Source organism: Cynara cardunculus, unplaced genomic scaffold, assembly GCF_001531365.2.
Source record: "Cynara cardunculus var. scolymus isolate 2C unplaced genomic scaffold, CcrdV1 Un_Scaffold_1964, whole genome shotgun sequence".
Taxonomy (NCBI): domain Eukaryota; kingdom Viridiplantae; phylum Streptophyta; class Magnoliopsida; order Asterales; family Asteraceae; genus Cynara; species Cynara cardunculus.
Window position 1 is genome coordinate 5,465 of NW_020200932.1, and position 25,739 is coordinate 31,203.

Here is a 25,739-nt window from a genome sequence, read left to right on the forward strand (position 1 = left end):
GGGGGGGGGGACACCTAAATTTGAATTCTCCTGGTTCTCTCTTTTTAGAATAGAAACTCAAAGCTCTTGTTTTCCTCCAAACCTCATCTTCTATAGCTGAAAATATCACCAACCCTATAAACATCTCTCATCCTATCATTATTTTGCCCTTGCCTTTACACCAGAAATTAAAGATCTCCTTAAACTTTAGTTTGTGTGTAAGGGGGGCCTTTGTCTCGTAGATTCAACAGGGGGAGGGTCGATCCTCCATTTTAGGCCCTCTCTCGATCATCAACATTTCTTTTAATATCAGAAAAACACAAGTTAATTTAGATTGATTTTAGGGGATGTAGCATAGATACAAGGAAAAGAAAAACAACAGACATTTTTTTATGTATTTTGGAAGGGGCATGGATTAAAGATCATGGCGGGGAAGAACATGATGAAACTTGCCATATTGAGCCTCTCTTTCGTGGTGCTTGTGGCCATGGTGATTGGGTTGATCGTAACAGTCAACAAATATTCGGAAGAGAAGCCTGAAAGCACGAAACTTGATGAGGACGTAAAGGCTTCAATCAAAGCCGTTTGCGAGAACACAGATTACAAGCGTACTTGCGTTGAAAGCCTCTCAGGAGCCTCCACGAAGTCGACCAATCCTTATGACCACATAAAGACCATGTTTGAGATCACGATTAAGCAGCTTGATGCTGCGGTGAAAAACTCTTCGTTTATGAACGAGATCCATAGAGACCCAAGAACCAATGATGCTCTCAAGGGTTGCAAGGAGCTTGCAGGCCTTGCTGTTATGGATTTGAGGAGAGCTTTCGACAAAATGAGCGGTTTCAGTCTCAATGAGTTTGGCCAAGCTCTTGTCGAATTGAAGATATGGATGAGTGGTGCGATAACTTACGAACAAACTTGCCTAGATGGGTTTGAAAAGACACAAGGAAACGCAGGAGAGAAAATGAAGAAAGCTTTGAAGAAATCCATGGAGTTAACAAGCAACTGCCTTGCCATGACTACAGATATCTCACAGGCTCTTCAAGAAGTTGCTGTACCCCAGACTACAAATCGTCGTCTGCTAACCTTATTCAGCACCGATTACAATATTCCCGAATGGGTAGATGCTACAGATGAAAATGTGTTGGAGAAAACGTCGATGAAGATCGATCGAGACCTTACGGTTGCACAAGATGGGAGTGGAGATTTTGAGTCGATAAACGAAGCTTTGAAATTCATTCCTGTTAGGGGGAAGGAGAGGTATGTGATGTACATTAAAGAGGGAATTTACAAAGAGATAGTCCAGTTCCCTAAAAACTTGACTCATATAATGATAATTGGTGATGGACCCAGTAAGACAAGGATCACTGGAAACTTGAACTTCATTGATGGAGTTACCACCTACCATACTGCAACTGTTGGTAAGCAATATCCATACAAGGGAGTAGAAACTCAAACATACCACTAACAATAATACAACAAAACTCACTAGCATGTTTAAAATGTCTGAACAAGAGTATGTGTTTTTAGGACTTTTTTAAAATAAAGTATTTTATTAATTATTTTATATAATACTATTTGAAAACTTGTCCTATAAACATAACATAACATAACAGTAATATAAAAAGATGAGTTTATAGGGCATGAATTGTCCTAAAAAATAGTTAATATGACACTTTTTTTTAAAGTTCAAAAAGTTTTGTTATGACGCGTACATGCGTCATATAAACATATTGTAACACTTTAGATAAGACGTTTTATATTTTGGTCGTATAAAGTCTATAAGTCACTCTATTAGGACACTTGAACATTCTAAATGTTGTATAAATCTGATTTTGTTGTAGTGAAGTGTCGTAATAGACAGTGGACCGAAATCTATAGAATCATGCAATCGTGTGTCTTATTTAAATGTGTTATAATAAGTTGGTAGGACGATTTTGGGTATCAAAACATGTTTTTAGAACAATTTTGAAATAAACTTCATATTAGTCCATTATTTGAAACTTTTAAAAAACAAGTGTCATATAAAAAAGCTAATAAGGCTACTAAATAACTGATTAGGATGCCCAATACATCCTAACATCGTATTCATTGTAATACTTTTACACATAACGCATAATTGTTTAATTTTATATATTAATTTAAGTTCTATAAAACATTCTGTTTAGATATTATTTTGTCTTGTAAAACTAATTTTGTTGTAGTGTATCTTGTTAGATAGGTAATTAACTCGGTACAGATGATTCATGCAGCTGTTTCTGGAGACTTTTTCATTGCGAGGGACATTGGGTTCGAGAACACAGCCGGTCCCGAAAAGCACCAGGCCGTAGCGTTGCGCGTTAGTGCAGACAGAGCGATCTTCTACAACTGCCACATGGACGGTTATCAAGACACCCTTTACGTGCACACGTATCGCCAGTTCTATCGTGACTGCACCATCTCGGGCACCATTGATTTCCTTTTTGGGGACAGTGCAGTGGTGTTCCAAAACTGCATCATGGTTGTTCGAAAGCCAATGGACAACCAGAATTGCATTGTTACAGCACAAGGCCGAAAGGAAAACCGACAGCCAACAGGAATCGTCCTCCAGAATTGCAGCATTGTGGCAGATCCAGTATACTTTCCGGTGAGGAAGGAAATCAAATCGTACCTTGGACGGCCATGGAAGCAGTATTCAAGAACAATCATCATGGAATCCTTCATCGATGATTTGATTCAGCCTCAAGGGTGGTTGCAATGGAACCAAACTTTCGCTTTCGATACCCTTTTTTACACTGAATTCAATAACCATGGCCCAGGATCTTCCAAGTTAGAGCGTGTACAATGGCCTGGGGTGAAAGAACTACCAGCGAGTCGAATCAAACGCTTTACGCCTGGAAAATTCATCACGGGTGACTCATGGATCCCACCAACAGGTGTTCCTTATACCTCAGATTTCATCTATGAACCCCCGAAAGATGATCCGAAGAACGATTACAGTAAGAAATCTAACGAAGAGGATAGAGACTATACTCCCACTCCAGAGAAGGAAAAGAAGCAAAAGAAGCCAAAGAAAAAGAAGAAACCAAAGAAAGAGAAGGATGAATCTTCAGATAAGCAAAAAGCACCAGCTGAAGGTCCTAGCAGCATGGCTGAGAGTGAGATAAGTGCACCATATGCAAGCCCAGCACAGCCACCATCACAAGGAGCATCCCCAACACCCAAAAACGGATCTTTTCTGAGGAAAGTTTTTGGATTATTTACGAAAAGTAATCACTAGTTTAGATATGAATTAGTGTGTATGTAGTTAATTGTATTCTTAATTAATAGCTACCTCTAACTTTAATATATGGCGCCCATAAGTAACAAACAAAGACAGGAAAGCAATTATGTCTACATTTTTAGGTATATATATATATATATATCTATTAATAATCAATGCTTGTGGCCGAGGCCGAAGACAAGGGCGGGATTCGTGGAGAGGAGCGAGGGGGCGCACGTACAATGCATCTGGAGCTCCGGAGCTTTATTTTTATAGATTATTTTAAGAAGAAAACTGATAATTACTAATAAATTAAAAGAGTTATTTAATCAGTAATTGATAATGAGCAGCTTTACTTTAATTGTCGATGGTTAACCTGTTGTTTTATTTAATTTTAGAGATAATATTTCAGTTGGATCCAAAAACACCAAAACAACTATCGAAATCTATTCTCTTTCTTTGTGTCATTGCCTACTGTCTCTTAGAAATTCCTACCATCGATCTAGCTATTGATGTTAGTATTTAATTAGGGCTATGCAATTGTTAGACTCACAACATTAAAGACAAGATTATTTTATCCATGCAGTTTGCTTCAAGTTCTTCTACACTTTCTAGGTTGGTTTTATTATTATTCAGTATTGTATTGTATTTAATTTGGTTCACTTTTTGAACAATCTGCTTCTATCCTTTTTGTATCGAATCTATCTATTGTGGAGGATAGAATCAATTGGTGTGGTATTCATCCTAGTTCTTGTTACGTGCAGTATAATATATATTATTCTAGATATTAATATTTAATAATAAAGTTTTAATCTTTATTAATAAAGAGATTATATTTATTAACAAATATTTGTTTTATTTAAACCATAATTGTATTGATTATATAATTAGAATTTTCATCACGTACTATTACATATATGACTTTCATATATATACGCCTCGTTAATTTGTACACAGTTGTGTCTCAAATTCGTGTAAGATAGATACTTTCATATACGGTGGGTATTTTACACATTTATGGAACGGTGAAAGAAGGTTTGTTTTGTACACGGTTTTGGAACCATGTATAAAGACCATTGCTTTCATACACAGTAGTAGCCTTATAGACGATTGCAAAACTGTGCACAAAACAACCGTGTATGAAACCTTATCTTGTAGTACATTGTGTCCACATACAAGCATTGATGATCCTAACTGTCGAAATTCTGATGGAAACGGCACCGAAACTAAGAGGGGCCAAAAATATTTCTTAATGTTGCTCACATAATGAAAAGGGGTCAATGTCACATATTGATGTAACGTAGGATAATCAGATGTAAAGATTGAACTTATACCTAGGAATAATCTCTCCTAAAACTTGTTAGCTTCTACAAATACCAAGTCCGTTTATCAAATACTTATCCGGTAAGTGTTAAGTTTATCGGTAAAATTTAACACTATTATGTACTTACCGGTAGACGTGGCCAAAAACCGGTCCTGTCCTGGGTTGGGCCTAAATCGGTCTTGTGTTGAAATAGTAACAACCCGGACCGGTCCCGATCCCGATCCCATCGAAAATACTAACTAGTCCCGGGCTGGACCGGACCTTGTTTTTGGATGAAAATCATAATTAGTCCTTAACCGACAGTCCCAAATCGATCCCAATCCTGAAACATTTGGTCATCTCTACTTACTGGGTAAGATTTTAGTCCACCAAAACGATATAGTATACAACAATTTGTCCGGTATGCGCTTACCGGGGTAAGAGTAGTCGCCCTCACTTACAGCGTAAGACTCTTACCGGGTAAGATTCTTGTTCCTTACTATATTCATCCGGTGAGATAATGTTACTTGGTAAGCGTTTGATAAACTGCCTCTTAGGCTTTAAATTCAAATTCAAATTCAAATTCTAAAGAAGTCTTGAATTTGGATGGAGAAGAAATGTTCTATTTATCCAAATGTTTCATACAATACAACACATGTTAAGTGAAAGTTCAACAATGACGATGAGGGGACAAACATAAAAAGCCCAAAAGAAGATGAGCAAATTAAAAAAAAAGAAATATATATACAAGTGTCTCAAAACATGCCAAACCACAACTTTCAGGGCCGATATTCCTGTTGCTTCAATTTTGTTTATGGGGCTTGAAACGGAGACAGTATCAAAAGTTATGCGTGTGTGACCACCCGTACAGATGCGTTTATAGGACAAAAAAAAGTTTTACTCTCCTAATATATTTTTTCATAGAATTTAAGTTTATAAGATCAAATACTTGTATGTTATGTATAAAGTATACTTACAAGTTTATATGACGTTTTTTGTGCGTCATACCATACTTTTAGGGTACCTTTCAAACAAAGTGTCATATTAGCCCCTTTTATAAGATATTTTCCTATAAACACAACTTTTTATAGAACACTTATTTTAAGACACATTTTCAAATAGTGTCATATAAAAGGGCTAGACAGTTAGTTTTAGATGTGTCCTAAAAAACATATTAAGATGTCCAAAAAAGTCTTACAAACTTATTACAACATTTTTATGTATGACAATCAAATGTTTAAATTTAGTCTTATAAACGTAAGTCCTATAGGTAGAGATTGGTACGAGGACAGCACAGAACAGAACATGACATGACAAGTGTTTAGTCGACTAGGACTCGACATGACAGAACTAGATTGGACTCGACAGAACTAGATAAGTTGCCCCAAAATTAATTTTATGATATTATATATCGTATAATAGTTATAATTAACACAAATAAAGTAAAATAATTTAATTTATAAACATTTTTACACAATTTTCATATACATAAATATAAAATAGTACCAAATTTGAATGAAATTTTTTATATAACTGATGGTATTTTGATAAAACTCGATTCATACAAAGGAGAAATTATATTTTATTCGGTTTGGAATATCATTATCAATGGGTGAATGTGTTGGAATATGCTCATGTCACAATAAATAATTATATGGCTAAACACACGTGAGCCTATAGGGTCACTCACATATACACTGAGACATCATTTAATATAATGTATTTATTGTATTTACATTATATATATATTATCTTAGTAACATAGGGTATTTACATGGGACTTAATCATTAAGTATGACTTACTAATTTGGGATTGGAGTAAGTTAATGGCAAGCCATTATAATTAATTAAATCCTAAGCCCATGAAGAGTTAGAAGGAAAAGCCTAAGGAAGCATTAGGGTTAATCCTATATAAATATAGTAATTAACCTAATGAAAAGATAACTCCTCTTCCTCCTCTCTCTCTCTCTCTAAATACGGCGCCCACCCTAGGTTTCCTAGGGTTTTTCGGTTTTTCATCTTCTTACTCGTTCTTTGTGTAAGAAGGTTCGTTACTAAGAGGACTAGCATCCGGTGGTGATCGAGGACGTGTAGTGTGGATTACTCTAGAGGTATTCTCTCTAGAATACTTGGTTTCAAAACCTTGCAAGTGAACACGGTCTTTCATCTATAAATCACGCTAAAAATGTATATCGTTATTTGTTTTATCATTTAATCTTTTGGCGATACGTTGATCCGGTTTTGATGATTATTTCCGCTGCGTTTTTATATACTTTTATATGTTCTTTTTTATATTATAATCACCAACAATGGTATCAGAGCCATCGTATGTGCCTTTTGATTAACGTGTATATGAAAAAGTGGCAAAAATAGATTCGATTTCGTTTTTTTTTTCATTTTGGTTCGAAAATCACAGCCCTAAGGCTGATTTTTTTTTTAATTTTTTCGACCCAAGAGGTCTTTAAATAATGTATTTTTAGACTCTTAAAGCCACTAGTTACATATATTAATCGTAGATTAATTATTGTAATTTTTCTTCGTTTTGTTGGCTTGTTTTATTTCTTATCATAAGTGTTTTAGATCCATGGTAAAACATGCATTTTTCCATGGACCAAGCCAACACTCTTGTAATATTGTATTATTATGTGAATGTGCAAAACCGATGAAAACCTTGACCATTTGTATGCTTTATCTCTTGGTTGTCGTTTTATGGAATGTTTTGGTTTTTGGGTGCCTTTGTTTTGGCATTTATCATCACTTGTTGCCATTGTTTGGGCATTTGTTTTTACTTAGTTTTGTAGTAGAATAAATGTATTTTATTTCAAAATTGTAATCATTGCTCGGCATGGAATGACGATGAAGTTAAAGAAGGAAAACAATTTTCGTCACTGTTGGACAGCCGGCACGAAAACTGTGTTTCCCGGAGTTTGGCGACTCGGATTGTGGTGATTCTTTTTCCTGAAGTTCCATAAGACATAGGAGCACAACTTTGTAGATGGATGCTTCAATTGGGGAAGATTTCTTCTATGGTTTTTCCAGAAAATTTTGGTGTTCGCATGTTCATATGGATTCTACTTGCTCTTGATTGTCTTGGAGCGAGTGGGAGTCTATTTGGGTTTATGTTGGTCTGTCCTTAGTTTCCCTCTTGGTCCGTCGTGATGGCTCACAAGAGTAAACATAGTTTTTTTTTCATCGGTTGAGGTTTTGCACATTTTATGGTTGTGTGATTGTTCATGTTGCATTGTTATTCATATCCTGCATATTATAACTTGCAAAATAAGTTTTTTTAACTCATGCTACGAATGAAGAATGCATGCTTCTTTCGTACATTTTTTTGACACGCTTTTATCAAAACTATACCCGTCACAATTTTAAGTCGTGCCGTCCAATCAGTTTGAAATCACTCGCTTCTACTTTTCACATTCACGTGAGACGTGAGTTGAATTGTAATTTCGAGGTAATTATTGTCTAAGCATGAGACCTAGAACCTATATTTACATGATTTAAAATTGGATGACTTAATCGAGTTAAGCGGGCGAGACCTTGACTCGAGGCAAGGTTGGGACTAAACATGCCAGCTTGACACTAGTTGCTCGGTCACTAGTTGCCATGGGTCCCATAAGGATCTAAGAATTGCACTTGTAATGCAATTGGTGAACGTCACCTACCTGTTGAGTCTATCATTACTAGTAGATCAACTGATGTAATGATAGAGCCCAAATGAGGATCTTAGCCTTTTTTCGTAAAAATAATTGTTTTAATAGTAAAACTAGGGTAGTTAATTTTAAAAAGGATTAATTATTAAAAATACTAATCTTGAACATCGTATGCTTGTAGATGACAACAACAAATCAAAACCTAAGCAACTCTACTATCCGGTCAGTTCTTGAAAAAGAGAAACTGACGGGTATCAACTTTATTGACAGGTATTGAAATCTGAGGATTGTCCTTAGAGCTGAAAATAAGTTGACCCATCTGGAAGAGGCCTTACCTGAGGCACCTCCTGCAACTGCTTCTGCTGCAGTTCGTACAGCCTATACCAAGAGGTTTAACGAATAACAAGAAGTCTGATGCTTGTGAGCATGACCCCCGAGATCCAAAAGAACTTGGAGGAACTCACAGCATTTGAGATGGTACAAGAGTTGAAAAATATGTTTCAACAACAAGCTGAGCATGAACTGTTTGAAACAGTAAAAGCATTCCATGCTTATAAGCAGGAGGATGGCCAGTCAATTAGCTCTTATGTCTTGAAGATGAAAGGCTATCTTGATCAAATGGAGCGTCTTGGTTACCCCATGCCACAAGTTCTTGGAGTGAGTTTGATCCTTACCTTACTTTCCAAGGACTATGATCAGTTTGTTATGAACTATAACATGCATAGCATGGGGAAGACTATAGCTGAACTGCATGCTATGCTAAAGCTTGCAGAGTAAGGGTTGCCCAAGAAAGAGAAAGATCCAGCTGTTCTAGCAATCGGGGAAGGTAAAATCCGGAAACCAAAACCGCAAGCACAGGGCAAGGGTTGTGGCAAGGGTAAGCAAGTCTATAAACCTAAACCAAAGATCCCCCTACCTGCTAAGAAGGAGCACCCTGCAAAGGACGCCGCCTGCCATCACTGTAGAGTGGTGGGCCACTGGAGGAGGAATTGTCCTGCCTACCTAGCAGAGTTGAAGAAGAACAAAGCTACCCTGGCTAGCATATCATGTATCTTCGCTATAGAACTCTATGCTTTTCCTAGTAAATCCTGGGTTTATGACACCGGTTGTGGAACTCATATTTGTAATAATGTGCAGGGACTAAGGGGAAGTAGAAAACTAAACAAAGGAGCTTTGAACCTGTACGTAGGCAATAGAATGCATGCTGCAGTTGAAGCTATAGGGAGCTTTGATCTTATCCTCCCTAATGGATTGATTATTGTTTTAGACAATTGTCATTATTCACCTACTATTACTAGGGGTATTGTTTTGCTTTCCCGTTTGAAGAATAATGGTTTTATTCATACTTTTACGGATTATGTCATTTCGGTTTCTAAGGATAATATATTTTATTTTAATGTTATTCCGCAAGATGATATTTTTGAAATTTACATGCATAATCTTGTTTCAGACGGTAGTTTTATGTATACATGTAGCACTAAGAAATCCAAACATAATTTGGATTCCACTTACCTATGGCATTGCCACATAAACACAAAACGCATTTTAAAGCTACAACACGATGGGCTTCTAAAGACAACTGACGATGAGTCATTTGACAAATGCCTCTCTTGCATATGTGGAAAGATGACAAGAAAGCCTTTCTCTCATGTAGGTGAAAGAGCCAAAGATCTACTTGGACTCATACATAGTGATGTATGTGGACCTTTTAGAACTATGTCTAGGGAAGGTGGTAACTACTTTATCACTTTCACTGATGATTTCAGTCGTTATGGTTATGTTTACTTGATTAAACATAAACATGAAGCTTTTAAAATGTTCAAAGCCTTTCAAAGTGAAGTAGAAAATCAACTCGGCAAGACTATTAAAGCTCAACGTTCTGATCGAGGAGAAGAGTACATGAGTCAAGAGTTTTTAGACCATCTGACTAAATGTGGGATTGTCTCAAAATTCACTCCTCCATACACCCCACAACATAATGGTGTGTCTGAAAGGAGAAATCGAACCCTGTTAGACATGGTTCGGTCTATGATGAGTCTAACTACTTTGCCAATGTCCTTTTTGGGGTGTGCTCTAGAGTCTGCTGCTCGCATACTCAATATGGTTCCATCCAAGAAGATTGATAAGACACTATATGAAATATGGCACGGGAAAGTCCTTTTCTGTCTTACTTGAAGGTCTAGGGTTGTGAAGATCTCGTGAAATGAGACACACCGAACAAACTTGAGCCTAGATCCATCAAGTGTATCTTCGTAGGGTATCCAAAGAAAACAATCGGAACTATTTCTACTACCCACCCGAGAACAAAATTATTGTTGCTCGGTATGCTGAGTTTCTTGAGAACAGTATCATTTCACAAGAAGCAAGTGGGAGCACTGTAGACTTTGACGAGATTCAAAGCGAAGATGCACAACCTCCTGGTAACACTAGCGAACATCACACTAAGGCTGAACATGGAGATGTTGAGCACAGAGTGATGTCATTCCCATTCGTAAGTCCGGAAGGACACCTCATACACTTGATCGTTATGTTTATTATGTCGATGCTGAAGAGCAGAGTTTGAGGGATCATGGTGAACCCTCTAACTATGAATGCTGAAATGCAATCCATGAAAGGCAATCAAGTCTGGAACCTGGTTGATCTTCCTCCAAACAGCAAGACTGTTGGGAGTAAATAAATCTTCAAGAAAAAGACCGACATGGATGTCAATGTACACACCTATAAAGCTCGTCTAGTAGCAAAAGGTTACACTCAAACCTACGGGATTGACTATGAAGAAACCTTCTCGCCTGTTGCTGACGTTAAAGCTATTAGGATTTTTATAGCCATAGCAGCATACTATGACTATGAGATTTGGCAAATGGATGTCAAAACTGCTTTCTTGAACAGGCACCTTAATGAAGATGTTTATATGGTGCAACCCGAGGGTTTTGTAAATCCGAGACATCCCAAGAAAGTATGCAAGCTTCAAAGATCGATTTATGGATTGAAGCAAGCATCCAGAAGTTGGAATAAAAGGTTTGATGAGGAAATCAAAACGTATGGTTTCACTCAAAATCCTGATGAGCCATGTGTATATATGAGAGCTAGTGGGAGAATTGTTGTTTTTCTAATCCTATATGTTGATGACATATTGCTCATGGGGAACAACATTCCAATGCTACAAGATGTCAAATCTTGGCTTGAAAAATGATTTGCCATGAAAGATTTAGGGGAAGCGGCATACATCCTTGGAAAGAAGATCTATCTGGATAGATAGTAAGGTATATCTTACACCTTTAGACTAAAGAATTGGGCCACAAAGCAAGTATACAATATGGCTCAATATCATCTTTCCAAGTAATAAAGTGGTACAAGTACCGGATTATCGTCTACAGAGATTGTAGCAAAAGTCTAATGAGAGTCCAATAAAATAAAAGATTTCAGATGTTGAAATTGAAGACTTCAGGTTGATTCTGAGTTAACAATGCAAATATAACAGAATAATAAAGGTAGCACGGGTGTAAGACTTGGGGTGAAATGTAAACACAAAATCCAGCAGACAATGCTGTAGAAATGCTACAGCATGCAGTAAGCTAAAACTAGTTCCACTATCTACTTTGAAGGTATTCCACTCGGACTTTACCTTTGCACTATATTATAGTTTTGCACCCATATCTCTATGTGGTGTTCAGACCAGGGATAGTGACAACATGGTGTCTTCAAAGTATATGGCGAAACAAATCTCTTTGTTAAAATCGCTCTTTTGAGTCGATTCCCATATCATCCAAGTTGGCGTGTGTTAAAGATAGTTCATCTCTAAATCTATCACACTTTGACACTTTTAGAGAGTGACCAACCCGTCGGGAGTTAAGTTTCAAAAACATAAATGACAAGTCTCCTTGTCGGYAACTTTCTCAAGTCTACCTCTCATATCATTCAAGCTGACCTGCATATCAATGGCTTATCTCTAAGTCCATGGTACTTTAACATTTTCAAAGTGATCCACTCGTCAAGAAGTGTTCTTGGTTTTATAAAACTTGAATGAAATAGTGGAACATTGTTATTGCAAAACAACGTCCACTTTCATTCGGTTTAACATTTCACCTTTTACCCTACACCCGAGCTAATGGAATTAGCTACTCATTATGAAAAGTAAATGACATAAAAAATAAATGACATAAAGTAAAGACATGAATGTAAATGACTAAATATAAATGACAGAAAGTAAAGACGGAAATTAATGATGATAAAAGTAAATAAATAAATGTTGCAGCACCTCAAGATGAAGAACAATATTTAAAGAAAAACTTAAGAACTTGCATAAACATAAAACTACTAAAAGTTTGAGAGTTTCTTAGGATGAGGGATAAGAGATGTTCAGGGATAARAKAGATGAGAGATWATTTCTAAAGGAGCACCCATGGTCCCTTTTTATACACAAATACTAGACAAAAAGACAAAACTATGGGAAAGGTAAATGTTCATCATGAGGGAACCATAAAGTGGACATCAACTCCATCACAAGAGGTCATCCAAAAAGTCATCCAAATGTCTCATTCACCAGTTGTTTTGGACAAAAAACGACGGTTCTTCAAGCTAAGATTTTCCTCTGGTACAATGGCTGAACTATTAAGCACTTCTCCAAAAAGTCGCACCGGATCAGGTCAATGCTGCTGGAATGTTGCAGCATAATAGTGCAATATTTGTAAGTCAAAGATGTCATCTACCCCCAAATTGTTATAAAAACAAATCCATCACCACATTTAGCTCCAAACACAATAAATGGAAAATAAGGAAGTGAAAATGACTTAAGGTTGGGATAAACTAGAAGAATCTACCTATTAAACAAAGGAAATGGGTACTTTAAGCATGTAATAAACCATGCTTATCACACCCCCAAACTTAAGTGTTGCTTGTTCTCAAGCAACAAAATGACAACTAAAAAGGACTCAATATAGAAAAATATACAAGATCAAGGGAGTAAGTGCAGACACAACACAAAGCATATCATTATGAACCTCATAGACCTTCATAAATTTTTAACAAACCATTCATAACCTACTTCTTATGTATGACCATATGCTAGCACTAGTCTTTTTTTTTAATGAACTCAACACACCTCTTTTGATAGGGTCAATAGGACTTGTTTAAGGTTTTCATCTCTTTGGCTATTTTCTTTTCTCACTTTGCCTTTTTCATTTTATGCTTCATCATTCAATTTTTTTTTTGAATTTTTGCACTTTGTGCTCTTAATGATGAAAGCATGCACATTGCCCCTATGGGGCATTTTTGTGCTTCAAAACAGATCCCACAAAGGCTTCTTATTAGAGCTTTGCTCTTTTGTATTGAAGTTGTGGCCTTTGTGGTATACCCTCCCCCAAACTTGAATATTTGACAATGCCCTCATTGTCTATGTTGGGTGGATAGTGTGTATAAGGCTACAAGTGGCTACTTTGAGAGTTATAAATGAAGAATGACCTAAATCATACCCATTTATGCATTGGTGTGTGAGTGGAATTTTTCTCAAGAAAAGACACATGTTAGTTCTAGCAAGAACACAATTAGTAGGTGAATGGCTATTTACCCTCAAATTTATTTAGGCTATGATATCAAAAATTATAAGCAATGATCATGTAATCAAGTATAAAACTAAAGCTAAAAAGTAAGAAAACTATCCCTGACTCAAAATAAAAATAAAATTTGGAAGCTAAAGATGAATGAATGAACCTGTCCTACTCCAAGGGAGTAAGCTGTGTGGCCTGTGGTTCCATGGCTGCTTCCATGAGCTGATGGTTCTCTTCTTTCAGTCTCTTGTTCTCTTCTTTGAGGCTCTTTAGCCTCTTACCCATCTTCTTCACCTTCTTGCCCACCGTCTCCTCTACTTTCTGCTTCAATTCCTTCATCTGATGTCTCCCCTGCTTCTGCCCTTACTGAATCTGCCTCCTCACCTCAACTTTTAACTCATCCATCTTCTCCAAAGTCTCAGACCTCTGCCTCATCATCCTGTCCAAAAGGTGGCTATTTTGAGACAGAAGATCTTGTATCATGCTCATCAAGTCCACTGATCCCATGTTTCTACTTGCTCTTTCCTTCAACCTTGACACTCTTTTAAGTCCATAGTAGACCTTTCTGCTCCCTCCTTGATAATGACATCGTCCTTGAAGGTAGGAACTCCCACACTCTTTAACCACCTGTCAATGACCCTAGGGAGATACAGCTTCCCTTGAGTCCTATTAGCACAGTACACAATTGCCTTGTGCATAATTTCTCCAACATTGATTGTTTTCCCCTTCAAAATGCAGTATAACAAAACCATTCTTTCAACATTTAAGGAACTGTCATGGGTTGTAGGGTGGAGTGAATGCTTGACAAAATTGACCCACACATTAGCATTTGGGGTCAATTTTGAAGCTTTGAAGACCCTTAGTGAAAAGTTTAAATGATGCTCCCATGTTGTTCCTGGCCTGGCTACTGCTTTACAGATTTTGTTTAGTTTGGCCTCAGAGGCAGTGTGTGATAGAATCTCAAAATCTGAGTTGAAGTGTATGGTGAGGCCTAAGACACTATTCAAGGTCTCATCATCAAATGACAAGCTTACTCCTCTAACCTTAATCATACAGGACTTGCTAGAAGCAACTTCAACATAAAACTCTCTAATGAGTGAAAGATTGTAAGAGCATTGTACCTCATAGAAAGTTTGTCATCCTAAGCTATCAATTACCTCTTTGATGAATGGGCATTCCTCCACACTTCTCTGATCAAATCCTTTGTTGGGCAAGGAAGACTTGTTTTTGAACTTCTTGAATAAAGCCTTGGCTTTGGCAGAGCTAAAACCCTCCAAAAGTAACATGGACCTCTCTGTAACTGCCGGAGTGGAGGAGGTGGTAGCAGGATGGTGTTTGGATGTTGCAGCATTCTGTGACTATCTTGTGGTTCTTCTAGGAGATTCTTCCAAGGCTACTGTTTTGCCTTTGGTGACAACAGCCACTTTCTTCTTCTTTAGAGCAGGACCTGCTGTTTGGGAGGTTTTCTTGGCAGTCGTCTTTCCCAAAGCCTTCCTCTTTTTAGAGGGAGGCTCCATTTGAGTGGGACTAGGAGAGGTCAAAGTTTCAACATCCTCTAACAATGCATCCATAGAGGTATGTCCTTCAGTCATTTGCTTAGAAGGGTCTACCCCCATTATGGCCAATATATCATCAATGACCTCAAAATCATTGCTTTGAGGTGTGGCCTCAACATGTTCTTGAATAGGGGCATGAGTGGTCTCATCATTCCAAGGAAGCAAATAGACCCTTCCTAAGTCCATTGCCTTAATGGCATCATCCTTTGATTCAGAGGTTACATAGTCTTCTACAATAACAGTAGGGTTGAATGTTACCTCTATTTCATGCTCTTGGTCCATTTCATCAACCAGTGGTTCATTAAGGTCGGTGATTTGAACCCTCCTCCGACTTGGTTCTTGAACAGGGGCTTAGGCCATGGTGGAAGATGAAGGGGCTCTTGAATTTGCAGGGGTAGACACAACCTCTTCTTTGCTCAATGATGGTGATGAACTGTTTTCACTCAGTTCCACCAACTTTGGTTCTGCATTCGAAGGCCTAGCAGCAGCCCTTCGACGGTTGCTTCTTCGAACAGGTACCCTCACCGGTGGTTGGTCTCGAACAGCCGGCCTCTTTACTCTAGCCATGATGAAGAAGGCAAATGAAAAAATAATGTGGGAGAAGAGATGGGAGAAATGGTGTATGACAGTAGGTGATGGCTTGGGGCGGTGATGGTGGTTGATTTCTTAGAGTGATGGGGAGAGTAATGGAGGGAAATTTGGGGGTGATTGAAAGGTTGGTTTAGGAAAGAAAGAAATGATGGATTAGAGGGAGATTAGTGGGTTTAGAGGGAATGGCCGGCGATTTCTTCACACAAGTACAACCAATTAGTTTTTTCCAAAGGCTCTCAATTAATGAGACATAACCCTTAAACCCCAACCTTTCACTTTGTGACACTTAAACCCCAACTTTTCAATATGTGACATGTTTAACCCTTGACTGAAAAGTTGGGTTTAAGGTTACATAATGGTGATGTCATGTACCTCACAAGCTTGTACTCTTTTGTACCTTCCACAAGACCTCTCATTTGTATTCTTCCTCAACCTCTTTCTTTCTTTCTTTTAAAAATAATTCAGGCACCAAACCTTGTTCAAACACCACCCAAAACAATCTTTCTTTATGAAGAAATTTAAAAATAAAGCTCAACCAACTTTTTCTCATTTCAAAAATCTACAGACATGGAATGCTGCAGCATTACAAGCAGTTTACCAACTTTTCTCCAAAATCACAATAAACTTCAAAAACTTTAAACGCAAACAACCTATGAATTTAAAACTTATTTACAAACAAAGGTGGACTTTTAAGAAGTCCAAGGGGGATTTTTAAAATTTTTAGCTGGGAGCAGCACAACTCTCAGAGTGCTGCTCTGAGAGTGCTTCCAGATCATAGTACACTTTTACCCTTTGGTCATTTACCTTGAAAATAGAGTTATCTTCCGGGTTTACCAAGTCCACTGCTCCATAAGGGCATACTTTACAAACAAGAAAAGGCCCAGACCATCTAGACTTAAGTTTTCCAGGGAATAACTTTAGTCTAGAATTAAACAAAAGAACATGCTGACCTTCTCTCAACTCTCTGTGATGTATCATCTTGTCATGCCAACTTTTTGTTTTCTTTTTATACAGCTTGGCATTTTCATAGGACAACAACCTATGTTCATCCATTTCACAGAGTTGCAGCTTCCTTTTCAAACCAGCATCTTTTAAAGAAAAATTTAATTCTTTTATGGCCCAATATGCTTTATGCTCAACCTCTAACAGAAGATGGCAAGCCTTTCCATAGACTAGCTTGTATGGGGACATACCAATTGGTGTTTTGAAAGCGGTTCTGTATGCCCATAAAGCATCATCTAACTTGAATGCCCAATCATTCCTATTAGGCTTGACAACCTTTTCCAAAATACTTTTTATTTCTCTGTTGGACAACTCTGCTAAGCCATTTGTCTGTGGGTGACATGTTGTGGCTATTTTATGGTTAACATTATATTTTGCAAGAACTCCATTCAACAAATTATTTATAAAGTGGGTACCCTCATCACTTATCAGAACTCTGGGGGTACCAAACCATGTAAAGATTTGCTTTTGAAGGAACTTAACCACAATCTTGGCATCATTTGAAACACATGCCACCACTTCTACCCATTTTGAGACATAATCTACAACAGCCAGTATGTATTGGCAGTTGTTTGATGGAGGGAAAGGACCCATAAAGTCTATTCCCCAAACATCAAATAACTCAACTTTTAGGATCCCATGTAGTGGCATTTCATTTTATTTTAGAAATAGACCCCCACCTTTGGAATTCATTGCATCTTTGTGCAAAGTTATGGGAATCCCTGAAGAGAGTAGGCCAATAAAAACCAGACTGTAGGACCTTAGCAACAGTTCTCTGTCCTCCAAAATGTCCTCCATAAGGAGCTTGGTGACATTGATACATGACTTTTGGTACCTCAGATTTAGGAATACACCTTCTCAAAAGTTGATTTGCACCAAGTTTAAACAAAAAGGGTCATCCCAGAAATAAGACTTGACATCATAAAAAAATTTCTTAAGCATGTGGCTTGTGTATTCAGATGGTTTGATGCCACAAGCTAAGAAATTTGCTATATCTGCAAACCAAGGTGCCTTTTGTTGTTGCACCATCAAAATTCTCTCATCCAGGAAGGTCTCTATAATGTCACCTTCTCCTATCTCAGGTTTCTCTAACCTAGATAAATGGTCTGCTACCTGATTTTCCACACCCTTCCTATCACGTATTTCCAAATCAAATTCCTGCAATAACAACACCCACCTTATCAACCTAGGCTTTGCATCCTTCTTTGAGATCAAATATTTAATGGCTGCGTGATCAGTATGCACAATCACTTTTGTGCCCATCAAGTATGATCTAAATCTCTCAAATGCAAATACTACAGCCAATAATTCTTTTTCCGTGGTGGTGTAGTTTATCTGTGCTTCATTCAAAATTTTACTTGCGTAATAAATTTAATGAAACACCTTCTCTTTTCTCTGACCTAAAACAGCACCAACTGCCCAATCACTTGCATCACACATAATCTCAAAAGGTTTGTTCCAGTCTGGAGCAACTACCACTGGTGAAGTAATGAGGGCTTTCTTCGAAGTTTTGAATGCATTTCTACATTCATCATTAAAATCAAATTTTTGGTCATGTTGTTGGAGTAAACATAAAGGTTTTTATATTTTTGAAAAATCCTTTATTAACCTTCTGTAAAATCCCGCATGACCCAAAAAAACTCCTGATTCCTTTAACAGTGGTAGGTTCTGGTAGTTTTTCAATAACTTCGAGTTTTGCTTTATCTACTTCCACTCCTTTTTTAGAGATTAAGTGTCCCAAAACAATTCCTTACTTAACCATGAGGTGACATTTCTCTCAGTTGAGGACCAAGTCAGTTTCCTCACACCTCTCAAGACTCTTTTTTAAATTGTCCAGACAGTTGTCAAAAGATGAACCATATACAGAAAAATCATCCATAAAGATTTCAATAGATTTTTCAAGCATATCTGAAAATATGAACATCATATACCTCTGAAAGGTGGCAGGAGTATTACACAGTCCAAATGGCATCCTTTTGAAAGCAAAAGGGCCATAAGGACAGGTGAAGGTGGTTTTTTCCTGGTCCTTGGGAGAAATAGCTATCTGATTGTAACCTGAATAGCCATCTAAGAAACAATAGTACTCTTTGCCGGCTAATCTGTCCAACATTTGATCAATGAAAGATAGCAGAAAATGGTCTTTATGAGTAGCCTTGTTTAGCCTCCTATAGTCCATGCATATTCTCCAACTGGATACAACTCTGGTGGGGATAAGTTCATTTTTCTCATTTGTGATGACTGTGAACCCTCCTTTTTTGGGAACACACTGGACTGGGCTAACCAAAGAACTACTGGCTATCGGGAAGATAATTCCTGCATCTAACCATTTCAAAATCTCCTTTTTTTACTACCTCTTTCATGACAGGATTCAGCCTTCTTTGATGTTCTATGGATGTGAAATTTTTATCCTCTAAGATGATCTTATATTGACAAATTGAGGGACTAATCCCTTTAAGATCAGCAATGGTCCATTCTAAAGCCTTTTTGTGCAATTTCAACATATCCACTAGTTTCTTCTCTTGATGCAAGTCTAGGGTAGATGAGATAATGACAGGCAATTTGCCTTCTTCTCCTAGAAAAGAATATTTCAGATGGGATAGGAGTTGCTTTAACTCCAGGTCAAGTGGTGATACTATGGACGGGGTGAAGTCTTTTTGCTTATTATTCTCCAAAAGTTCAAAGGCTGACACCTCTACTGGCACATTATCATTTCCTATTGCCTCTACTTCCTCAATAATCTCCTCTTCTAATTCCTCTACACTCTCTTCTTCCAACTTAAGGTTTTCCTGAATTCTTTCCTCAACAAACTCTTCTTCTATTTCAGTTATGCCTGAACACTCTTCCAGATAATCAGGATATTTTAAGAAGTTGAAGACATTAAATGTGACCTTTTGGTCTTGAATCCTCATTGTCAACTCTCATTTCTGGACATCTATCAAAGTTCTTCCGATGGCTAAGAAAGGTCTCCCTAAAATAATCGGAATGTCCTTATCAGCCTCAAAGTCTAGTATGATAAAATATGCCAGAAATATGAACTTATCAACCTGTACCAACACATCTTCAATCTTTCCCTTAGGGTATGCAATGGATTTATTTGCTAGCTAGAGTGTAACTGTGGTAGGTCTAGCTTCTCCTATGCCTAAGGTGTTAAAGACAGACAAAGGCATGAGGTTGATACTAGCTCCTAAGTCAGATAAGGCTTTCCCTATCTCCTTTTCTCCTATTGAACGAGGAATGGTAAAACTCCCTGGATCTTTAAGCTTAGGGGGTATGCTATAGGTCAAAAATGCACTACATCCTTCGGTAAGAGCTACAGTCTCATACTCAATCAACTTCTTCTTCTTGCTTAAGATGTCCTTCAGAAACTTAGCATAACTAGGCATTTGCTCAATTGGCTCAACAAGGGGTATGTTGATGTGCAATTCTTTAAACACATCCAAGAATTTCTTAAAATGTAATTCCTCCTTCTGATTCCTCAACCTCTGGGGGTAAGGAACATAAGGAGGGATTGGTTTTATCACATTCTTGTTTGGAGTTGTTGAGCAAGATGGGTCTTAAATGCCTTGAGTCTTTGTGTTGCTCTTTGGGGGTTCAGATGGAATCTTAGTATCATGCTTAGGGGTCTTGAATGCTTAGGGGTTCAGATGGAATCTTAGTATCATGCTTAGGGGTCTCTACAACCTCAGTCCCTTCTAACTTATTCAGGATATCCTCTGGAAAAAGTAAAGGGTAGTTTGATCTAGGGGGAACAAGAGTGGTGGTCTTAGATGCTTGATTTTCTAAAGATGGGACCGGTCCTTCTTTAATAGGGACCCATACCGGATCACTAGTTTCTGACAGTCTTGGCGTACTATCTTTTTGCACTTTTTCTGTCAACTCCTTTCCACTCCTAAGAGTCACTACTTTCACATGTTCCTTTTCTAGATCTCTAGGGACTTCTGTATTACTGGGCAAGGTACCAAGGGCTCGACTAATCTGGTTAAGTGCAAGTTGACTGAACTGAGTCTCTAAATTTCTGATGGCAGCACTTTGTTGATTAATCAAAGCTTGATTTTGGGCTTGAGCATGTGCTAAAACCCCTTTTATCATTGCTTCCAAAGAAGATGATGATTCTGCCAGTGGAGGAGGTTTATTCTGAAAATGTGGTTGAGAATTCTGAAAACTTTGTTGGTGGTTCTGAGAGGTAGAACTGTTTGCATGATGTTGTGGTTGGAAATTAGAAGTTCCTTGTTGCTTATGGACTGGTGGATTTAAACTGGGACTGTTCCAAGAAAAGTTCAGATGTTGTCTTCAACTGCCATTATATGTGTTAGAGTAGGGATTAGATCTGTTTTGAACATAATTTACAGATTCAGAATTATGGGTACAATGTTCATATGAATGATCTCTACCATAGCACACACATTGCACAGATAGGACTGTTGGAACAGATGTGTTAGGAGCTTGTTGTACTCCTTGACCAGAAGTTAAATTTTTCAACAAGTTGGTCATGGAGGTGAGCTGAGCTGTTAATGCAGTATATGCATCCACCTCATGTATTCCAGCAGTCTTATTATGTGGCTGGGCACGTGGGTTGGCCCAATGCCTATTGTTTGCTAATATCTTTTCCAGGATTTCATATCCCTCATTATAGGTACTGGCTGTAAAGGCTCTGCCTGCAGTCACGTCGAGCATTTGTTTTCCCATGGGACTTAACCCATTGTAAAATGTCTCAAGTTGAATACAGTACAGAATGCCATGGTGTGGGTTCCTCAACAGCTCTTTGAACCTTTCCCATGCGTCAGGAACAACTTCATCATCCAGTTGTTTGAAAAAACAGATCTCGTTTCTGGACTTAGCGTTCCTTGTCGGTGGGAAATATTTTCGTAAAACAAATTCCGACATGTTACTCCAAGACGGCACAGATCCCGGTGTTAAAGAGTTAAACCATGCTTTTGCTAGATCCCTCAATGAAAATGGAAATAAAGTGAGTCTGAGAGCGTCATTGGACACTCCCGGGATCAGGAAGCATCTGTGATTTCCATAAAAGACTTTAAGTGTGAGTGTGGGTCCTCTGAGGGCAGTCCAGCAAATTGTCTATTAGTTTGCAACATGTGAAACATTACAGGTTTTAGTTCGAAATGGAGAGCGGTCATATGTGGTCTAACTATCCCAGAATTTAATTGCTCAAAATCCGGGATAGCATAATCCATGATCCTTCCATTTTTGGAATTTGCCAGATTAATGATGTTCGGAGTTTGTGCTCTTTATTGCTCATTATGCACTGATTCAGTGTCCTCATTACCCAGATTATTATCATTATGATTATGTGGGTGTCCTTGTTGAAATTTTGGGAATGGTGGTATTTGTCCAAAAATTGGCGGTTGGTTTTCCAAATGTGGTATTTTCATAATGATTCGAGGAGGTAACTCCATGTTGGGAGGGAGTAGATCCTGAAATGCTCTTTCAGCCCTCCTTCTATGGTGAAACGTTCTCTCAATATCTGAATCATGTTCAAAAAATTCCCCGTGATGTGTTCTTGGCATACACCACTTTTAAGATGATTAAAACGGTATTAGAAAAATCAAATCTGTTACTTTACTTAAAAGAAAACTTTTAGCTTGCCAATACCCGGCAGCGGAACCAAAAACTTGGTCGGTTATATCTTACACCTTTAGACTAAAGAATTGGGCCACAAAGCAAGTATACAATATTGCTCAAAATCGTTTTTCCAAGTAATAAAGTGGTACAATTACCGGATTATCGTCCACGGAGATTGTAGCAAAAGTCTAATGAGAGTCCAATAAAAGAAAAGATTTCAGATGATGAAATTGAAGAATTCATGTTGATTCTGAGTTAACAATGCAAATATAACATAATAATAAAGGTAGCATAGGTGTAAGACTTGGGGTGAAACTAAAACACAAAATCCAGCAGACAATGCTGTAGAAATGCTACAGCATGCAGTAAGCTAAAACTAGTTCCACCATCTACTTTGAAGGTATTCCTCTCGGACTTCACCTTTGCACTATATTATAGTTTTGCACCCATATCTCTATGTCGTGTTCACACCAGGGATGGTGACAAAATGGTGTCTTCAAAGTATATGGCTAAATAACTCTCTTTGTTAAAAATCACTCTTTCGAGCCGATTCCCATATCATCCAAGTTGGCGTGTGTTAAAGATAGTTCATCTCTGAATCTATCACACTTTGACACTTTTAGAGAGTGACCAACCCGTCGGGGGTTAAGTTTGAAAAAACATAAATGACAAGTCTCCTTGTCGGTAACTTTCTCAAATCTACCTCTTATATCATTCAAGTTGACATGCATATCAATGGCTTATCTCTAAGTCCATGGCACTTTAACACTTTCAAAGTGATTAACTCGTCAAGAAGTGTGCTTGGTTTTATAAAACTTGAATGAAATAGTGGAACATTGTTATTGCGAAACAACGTCAACTTTCATTCGGTTTAACATTTCATCCTTTACCCTACACCCGAGCTAATGGAATTAGATACTCATTATGGAAAGTAAATGACATAAAAAATAAATGACATAAAGTAAAGACATGAATGTAAATGACTGAATATAAATGAAGAAAAGTAAAGACGGAAATTAAATGACGATAAAAGTAAATAAATAAATGCTGCAATACCTCAAGATGAAGAACAATATTTAAAGAAAAACTTAAGAACTTGCATAAACATAAAACTACTAAAAGTTTGAGAGTTTCTTAGGATGAGGGATAAGAGATGTTCAGGGATAARAKAGATGAGAGATWATTTCTAAAGGAGCACCCATGGTCCCTTTTTATACACAAATACTAGACAAAAAGACAAAACTATGGGAAAGGTAAATGTTCATCATGAGGGAACCATAAAATGGACATCAACTCCATCACAAGACTTCATCCAAAAAGTCATCCAAAGGTCTCCTTCACCAGCTGTTTTGGACAAAAACCGATGGTTCTTCAAGCTAAGATTTTCCTCCGGTACAATGGTTGAACTATTAAGCACTTCTCCAAAAAACCGCACCAGATCAGGTCAATGCTGTTGGAATGCTGCAACATAATAGTGCAGTATTTGTAAGTCAAAGATGTCATCTACCCCCAAATTGTTGTAAAAACAAATCCATCACCACATTTAGCTCCAAACATAATAAATGAAAACTAAGGAAGTGAAAATGACTCAAGGTTGGGATAAACTAGAAGAATCTACCTATTAAACAAAGGAAATGGGTACTTTAAGCATGTAATAAACCATGCTTATCAATAAATCAAAGCGGTTAATTGGTCTAAGTCAAAGTGCATACATTGACAAAACTCTAAAAAGGTTTATAATGTATGCTTCCAAACGAGGAAGTCTTCCTATGCAACACAATGTAAACTTGAGTAAAACTCAAGGACCCTCCACACTTGTTGAGGTGAAGCGAATGAAAGGAATCCCCTATGCTTCGGCAGTGGGGTCCATCATGTATGCAGTGAGGTGCACTAGACCTGATATGGCGTTCTCTCAGAACCTTACGAGTAGATACCAACAGAATCCAGGAGACAGTCAATAGACTGCTGTTAAGAACATATTCAAGTATTTTCGAAATATGAAAGATATGTTCCTCGTTTATGGTGGAGATACTGAAAGAGAGCTTAGTGTTACTTGCTACACTGATGCTGGTTTTTAAACAAATCAAGATGATACTCGATCTCAGACTGGATACGTTTTCGTCATGAACGGAGGCGTTGTTGACTGGAAGAGTGCCAAGCAAAGCACTACTGCGATGTCTTCTACAGAAGCTGAATACATAGCAGCTTCTGAGGCTGCAATGGAGGCTGTTTGGATACGGAAATTCATTTATGGACTTGGCGTTGTCCCTAGTAATGAAAAACCCATGGATATGTATTGCGATAATTCTGGTGCCATGATCATAACCAATGAACCTGGAGTTCAAAAGGGCGCCAAGCACTTTCTCAGAAAGGTTCACTACATTCGAGAAGTCATCCAGACGGGTGAAATTCGCCTTCTAAAGGTTCACATAGATAACAACCTAGCTGACCCTTTTACGAAGCCAATATCTTGTGCCAAACACATCGAGCATGCCAGGAACATTGGGCTTCGACCAGCTAGTAGTATCATGTAGATCTGTTTAGTATTTGAATTATTGGAACATTAAACAGTTTTTATTTTACAATGAATTGATGTACTAGGTATGATCATTTTCATTTATATCAAATGTGTTCTATATTTGCATGTTTAATCCATGAATAATTAATATATTCTAAATTGTCCATTGTCAGTTGATAATACGGTAGTATTATCGAGTTAAGGAAAATGTTAGCGTATTGGTGATATTCATTGGAGAATGAATATTAATGATGATGCCACCAAACTCACATGTTCATTGGTGATGAACATTGGACTGACCCAACCTACGAGAATTCACTGCATGGATCGATGTCAACAGTGAATCTTGCAAAAGGTTATGTCACTCATCCTTAGACTTGAGATGCAAGAAGGTTTTTTCTGAGTGAAATGTCATTTTTTTACATGGTTAAATGTTGTCCTGAATAAGGTTGTTATAAAACCATCTTCAGGAACGATGTGAAGCATAAGATAGACACGTGCAGTCAAAATAGGATTTGTTCCTCTACAAGTAATGGAGTTAGATACTACTAGGCCCCTCGATGAATTGAATAGATGTTTGTATGGCCATACCCAAATGTAATTGAGATGATGCTTGATTAATTTGGTAATCTATTTCAATACCCAGATCGAGAAACAGAATCATTAAATGATTAGAATGATATATGATCCATGTCTAAATTCAATAAGGTATCTGCAACAAAGGGATGACTGATTAATAAACCTTTTAAAATAAGACGTTCAAGAAA

The 25,739-nt window shown here is 37.6% G+C and overlaps 1 protein-coding gene and 1 non-coding gene across 2 annotated transcripts; both read left to right on the forward strand.

Moving 5' to 3' along the window:
• Nucleotides 1–403: 403 nt before the first annotated feature.
• On the forward strand, nt 404–3,238 carry LOC112502816 (pectinesterase-like). The gene is made up of 2 exons (XM_025106818.1): nt 404–1,400; nt 2,232–3,238. The coding sequence occupies exons 1-2, from the start codon at nt 404–406 to the stop codon at nt 3,236–3,238; spliced, it is 2,004 nt and encodes a 667-aa protein (XP_024962586.1).
• Nucleotides 3,239–21,606: 18,368 nt separating this feature from the next.
• On the forward strand, nt 21,607–21,710 carry LOC112502817. Its single transcript, XR_003067773.1, has one exon. It is a non-coding gene; the product is annotated as a small nucleolar RNA R71 (small nucleolar RNA).
• Nucleotides 21,711–25,739: the final 4,029 nt, after the last annotated feature.

Excerpts from the sequence above, each read along its gene's own strand:
- LOC112502816 (XM_025106818.1), top strand. The coding sequence starts at position 404 with ATGGCGGGGAAGAACATGATGAAACTTGCCATATTGAGCCTCTCTTTC. Across the intron at positions 1,401-2,231 it reads CTACCATACTGCAACTGTTG|CTGTTTCTGGAGACTTTTTC; the intron begins GTAAGCAATATC and ends TGATTCATGCAG.